This window comes from Phoxinus phoxinus (genome assembly GCF_949152265.1).
Source record: "Phoxinus phoxinus genome assembly, chromosome: 2".
Classification (NCBI taxonomy): domain Eukaryota; kingdom Metazoa; phylum Chordata; class Actinopteri; order Cypriniformes; family Leuciscidae; genus Phoxinus; species Phoxinus phoxinus.
In genome coordinates this window covers 48,267,872-48,273,915 of record NC_136877.1, presented here as the reverse complement: position 1 = coordinate 48,273,915, position 6,044 = coordinate 48,267,872, and the positions used below count along the sequence as shown (strand labels likewise).

At 39.4% G+C, this 6,044-nt stretch overlaps 1 protein-coding gene across 1 annotated transcript; it reads left to right on the top strand.

Annotated features, from left to right (window-relative positions):
- Positions 1-2,775: 2,775 nt before the first annotated feature.
- Positions 2,776-5,204, top strand: LOC306992358 (cornifelin homolog B-like). The gene is made up of 3 exons (XM_079601124.1): positions 2,776-2,948; positions 3,052-3,206; positions 4,030-5,204. The coding sequence occupies exons 1-3, from the start codon at positions 2,846-2,848 to the stop codon at positions 4,147-4,149; spliced, it is 378 nt and encodes a 125-aa protein (XP_079457250.1). The 5' UTR covers positions 2,776-2,845; the 3' UTR covers positions 4,150-5,204.
- Positions 5,205-6,044: the final 840 nt, after the last annotated feature.

Here is a 6,044-nt window from a genome sequence, read left to right as displayed (position 1 = left end):
GTAACTCCACACTCTTTCCTCATTTAGTATACGCAGTTCGATATGCAAATGAGCCCCGCCTCTACTCACTCACTCAGCTCAGAGATCCACTCGTTGACGATCACACGTTGATCTGATTGGTTACAAGGTAGTTTGTGACGTCAGAAATACCAGCGATTTCAAACCGTGTTTTTGGTTCACTGCAGTTTTAAGCAGAAAATATTCAGCAATGCTGTCGACTTATGAATTTACACATGGTTTGTCTTAAAGCAGATTAAAAACACCATATAAACAACATTAAAAGCTGTATTTTCACCAAATCATTTGTATTGGAAAAAAGAAGAAGATGAAATGTAAGGAAGTGTCTTGCAAAGATGGTTAGCAAGGAAAAACTCCCAATGATGTTATTTAGATGTAGAGGAAGAAACCTGGGAACAATGATAGATAATAATATTAATGTAAAAAAAAAATCAGTTCAACATCCCATAATGCATCCTTCATGCACAAAGCTATGGTGTGTGAAGACCAGTGAAGGCATTACTTTTAAAATTTACAACAAAATATCTGAGTTACTTTTTCAAATAGGTAACGCAAGTTACTTTGTTTTCCCATTTATTGACTGACAGCTCTCCTGTCCTCATGTTGAGACAAATCAAAGTGCAGAGGCGCGCGCGTGTGTGAGTGTGTGAACATGAGTGTGTGAACATGATGTTTATTGTAGTTCTAGACTAAATGTTTGCATTTAAAGGAGTATTTACTTATCTCACTTGCACAAAAAAATATTAAATATTCCTCAAAATTAATAAAATCAGCGAAATGCAGAATCAGAATACTATGCAAACCTCCAATAACTAAATATGTTAAATAAAAACATTTTTTTTGCATTTAATCTCACTTTATTGACCAATGTACTTGCTTCTGACCTTCAATGATTCAGTTAAATAAGCAACAATGACTATAGATAGATAGAAAGGTTTGCTTGTTTGCTTTCCTCTACTGTCCTTCAGCCTGAGGATTATTATTTCACTTTTGGTATGAAAGGGTCTTTACATTTGCCCAAAAATATAACTTTTGTGTTATAAAAAAACAAGCCCAGCCCAGGTGGGGAAAAAAGTAGCGCAAAAGTAACGTAACGCATCACTTTTCTAAAAAAGTAACTAAGTAATGCAATTAGTTACTTTTTAATGGAGTAACGCAATATTGTAATGCATTACTTTTAAAAGTAACTTTCCCCAACACTGGTGAAGACTGATAAAACAGCAGTAGGAGCTTAAATAAAAGGCTGGTATGTCAAAAACACGAGTTTGACGTCAAGACCCTTTGTTTGCCGGCTTTAAACATTTAAAATATGAAATATTGGGCTTGAGTGCATGCTCTTTTTTTTTGTTGCATTCTTACTTTTCTTTCTCACAGATAGCCTAGTTCTCAGTTTCAGTGCACGCACGTCCTGGAGTTATTTGTCATCACTAACCCTGGGTCAACATATTTTGCTAAGCCTGGAACAAAATTCCTCCCCAAAAATGTAATCTCAACCATAACCCTAATATACTCATCTATAAAATCAGAGGGAAGTGATAGGTGAATAACGCTGATGTAGAAGCATCACCCTGCGTATAACTATAAGCCTAAACTTGACATAAATTGGATCAGATCAGATTGGTTGATTGGAAAGTTGTTGATCAACAAAGATGTTGCGCTGTGTTCACCCGGTTCTGTCGCAGCCTCATTAAAGGATTAGTTCACTTTAAAAAAAACTTTTGCTGAGAATTTACTCACCCCGATGTCATCCAAGATGTCCATGTCTGGCTTTCTTCAGTCGAAAAGAAATTAAGGTTTTTGATGAAAACATTTCTCCATATAATGTACTTCACTGGGGACCAAACGGTTCAAGGTCAGATGACAGTGTCAGCGCCGCTTCAACGGGCTTTAAACGACACCAGACGATGAATAAGGGTATTATCTAGCGAAACGATCGGTCATTTCAAAAATAAATAAAAAAGTTCAAGTTTTATAAGCACAAATGCTCTGTTCTGTGATGCGCGTTCGTGACGTCACGTAATACGCAATTACGTTGAAAAGGTCACGCTTCACCGAGTCAGTGTTTACAAATGTGCGGACGGAGGACCATACACACATATTCAAATGTCTTTGTGTCAGTTTATCGTTTAAAATGCCCATTGCGTTTGCGTATCCTGGGTGTTGTAATATTAAAAAGCCTAAAAGAAAACTCGTCAGGATAGAAATGTTTGAGTTTTCATAGAAGCGTGACCTTTTCAACGTAATTGCGTATTACGTGACGTCACGAACGCGCATCACAGAACAGAGCAAGGCGAGCATTTGTGCTTATAAAACTTAAACTTTTTTATTTATTTTTGAAATGACCGATCGTTTCGCTAGATATGACCCTTATTCATCGTCTGGTATCGTTTAAAAACCGTTGAAGCGGCGCTGACACTGTCATCTGACCTTGAACCGTTTGGTCGCCAGTGAAGTACATTATATGGAGAAATGTTTTCATCAAAAACCTTAATTTCTTTTCGACTGAAGAAAGAAAGACATGGACATCTTGGATGACATCGGGACGAGTAAATTCTCAGCAAAAGTTTTTTAAAAAGTGAACTAATCCTTTAAGCCGACGAGTCGTTATGTCTCACGGCAGCAGAACTGGTATCACCTGAAATCTATCGATAAAAAGAAAAGCATGTATACCGGACTAACCTGCTCAGTGGAGACGTGATGTGAAGTGATGCTAATCTCGGGTCTCTACACATGTGCAGGATCTATAAAGTCTGAAAACTCAGATCCTCGTCGACACTCATTCCCTCAATCTTCATAAGCAGTGTTGTGTTTCAGAGCTCAGGTCATCATGGCCACTAAGATGGTGATCCAGCAGCCGAAGCCCCTGGTTTTGGCTCCGGGTTCTGACCAGTGGTCCACCAGCCTCTGCGAATGCGACACGCTCCCAGACTGTGAGTGCATTTTCATTGAAATCCCTACGGATAGTCGGACATTTGATTGTTTTTTTCTTTGTGTGGTTAACTGGTGACCGATCTTCCTGATCTGGTTGGGCAGGCTGCTTTGCGTTCTGGTGCTGCCCGTGCTTTGCCTGCATCACAGCCCGAGATCACGGAGAGTGTCTCTGCTTGCCTCTGCTGGACAGTTTCGGACTCATCCCACCCATCACTATGGCGATGAGAGTGTCTGTCCGACGCACGTATGGCATTGAGGTAATGACTTTACTGGAATTCACTGCAAAAAATGCACATCTTAATCCGGTCTGAACTACACTATAAAAAAAATTGTTGGTCTAACTTAAAATTTTAAGTTTGTTGTAATTAAACATTTGAGTTAATACAATGACGAAGAATGGTTTAATAAACAGAAACTCAAATTAGTATGTTATCTTCACACATTAGTTTTGACAAAAGATAAAAGTTATGATACTAAATCATGAAAATATTTGTTTACAGTGTTGCATTCATTTTAGACAGTTGAATTAACTTAAAAAAGTGAGGAAACCCCTTGCTTTAAAATGATTAGGCTAAATGTTATGCGTAATTGGAAAAATTAAGTTATCTGGAATTGTCAACTTAATTTTTTCAATTACACATTCAATTCACATTTATTTGCGCTTTTCACAATACACATCATTTCAAAGCAGCTTTACAGAAAATGCACGAGTCCACGTTACAATAGTGATCTGCATCAGAGGGAACTTATGTATTTCAGAAATGTGCATATATATACAAAATCATAGTTAGCGAAAAATGTATTTTTAAAATAATGTAATAATTTAATGCAGAAACAACGAGCTCATTGAAGTATGAATACATGTTTGTTAAATGATTATGACACATGAAGTTTATTTAGCCTACTTAATAATCTTAAGGCAACGGGTTTCCTCACTTTTTTTAAGTTAAGTCAACTGATCCCTTTTAACAGTGTAGAATATTTTTTGATGTCAGACGTGAACTCATATCTCTCTCTCTCTCTCTCTCTCTCTCTCTCTCTCTCTCTCTCTCTCTCTCTCTCTCTCTCTCTCTATCTCAGGACTCTATTTGCAACGACTGTGTGTTGTCCTTCTGCTGCGGGCCGTGCTCTTATTGTCAGATAAGACGTGAGCTGAAGTCCCGCAACCGCCCCGTCACGCTCTTAAGCTTCCGGAAATAAAACAATTCATTATCATCATCATCATCATCATCATCATCATCATCAGTCACTGATTTCTGACTTCAACTCTAAAACTAAGTCAGTTGTCCTGACCCCGAGGTGTGGATTCCAGCTGCGGTCTGCTGAGGAATGAAGCCAGAACTCTTCTACATGATTCTTTCACTTAATATTACGATATTATTATTGATCTGACTGTAGTGGCACGATTGGATGAGAACTGAACTGGTCTGGATGATGGCATTGATGATCTTTCCAACAGAACTGAATCAACACTGAACTGACTTCAGAAGAACATGCATTATTTTCCTGTTATCACTGTAAATGTACAAAATTACCCGCCTCACGCATGCGCGAGTCGAACTTGTTCAGACGTGTCTGATGTATGCGCAAAAGTTCAGTCGGCAGCATCCAGTACACGGAGTTATCCTGGCATTGTTTATCAATAATTCTTATTTGTGTGGTATTGCCGTGCGTTCATAACTACGTAAGTAAAAATATTTAAAGTCATTGTAGATGTTTTTCAGAGAGTGTTAGAGCGTGATTCAGTTTATTTTTCCTCAGAAATGTTATTGTGTCAACATAATTTACATACAATCGCCGGTGCAATGCTCACATATTCAACGAGTCATCCTGTTATATTCTATCAACGATGTTTATTCAAGGGAGTTGTTGTCATATGGTGATTAAAAATATGTATACAATGTCTTATCGGCATATGTTACAATAGCGCACGAGAGTGCTAGAGCAGCGCACACACTTTTGTAATCTGACACCTTGTTAGCAGTAGCAGCGGCAGCCCGGTCTGTTTAATGTAGCTGCATTTAGAGTATAGATATTTCAATAAGCTCTACTTTGCTATTACTTCATACAACTTTAACTTCTCCATGTATACTTATACAAGCATTATCTGTGTATATTCTGTCATGTCATATTATCATTTATATTTATCATTCTTAATTTGTTCACTCACAGAAACCACTTTGATGTATATCCACGCAAACCTGTATACAACTTACAATTGTATGGCCTAATAAATATCTAGAATGGACACGTTCACTCTGGAGTAGCTGCAGTTCTTTCTAACCGAAGAATTAGACCAGTTGAGTCCCAACCATCGCACTGAGCGCAGAATATCCCACAAATTGGTCCTTCGAGCCGGATCGGGACATCAGCTGCGTTATGGCTACATCCAGAGATTACTACGAGGGAGAACAAGTGCCAGATCCTCATCCAAGTCGTACCCGGCGGGTACCCACCTACTTGGAGGATTATGTGCTTGATTATCCACTTCCACGTCATGTTCATTCTTTACCAGCAGAGGTCGCTGCAGGAATACCTTATACAAGCCAGGATCCTGATAGGGGTTATAGTACTCCTGCTCCCAGGGACAGAAACTTCGAAAGTGAAGAGCTGCATCACTTAAAAGCCCGATGGAAGGATTTAAGTAGCGAGATGAGAGAAATTCAAATCAGAATGGACAGTGCGAAACAGGCATCTTTTGCATTTAAATCTCCTGTTTACGAACACTATGGGAGTCTTCCTCACGTTGAACTCAGTAACACTAGATTAGAACCCCCTGTGACTGTAGCATCATCACTACAATATGAGGAAACACTTTATCACGAGCCCTCCATGCAACTGCAGTCACAACCAATCATGCATCCACCTAATATAGCTCGTGTATCTTCCCTGCCTGGGCCACAGCCTCAGAGATCATTTGCAGAACTCCGACGAATAGACTCATGGCCCCCCACGGCTGCTCAGCCTGTTCAGCCTGCCTATCCTCAAGTACCAGCCCGCATACAGCCACTGCCTCCATCAGCTGCTGCACCTCCAGCACATTCTTATGTGCAACCCCAACGTCAGCCAGTTGCTGTACCATCTGCACCAGCTTC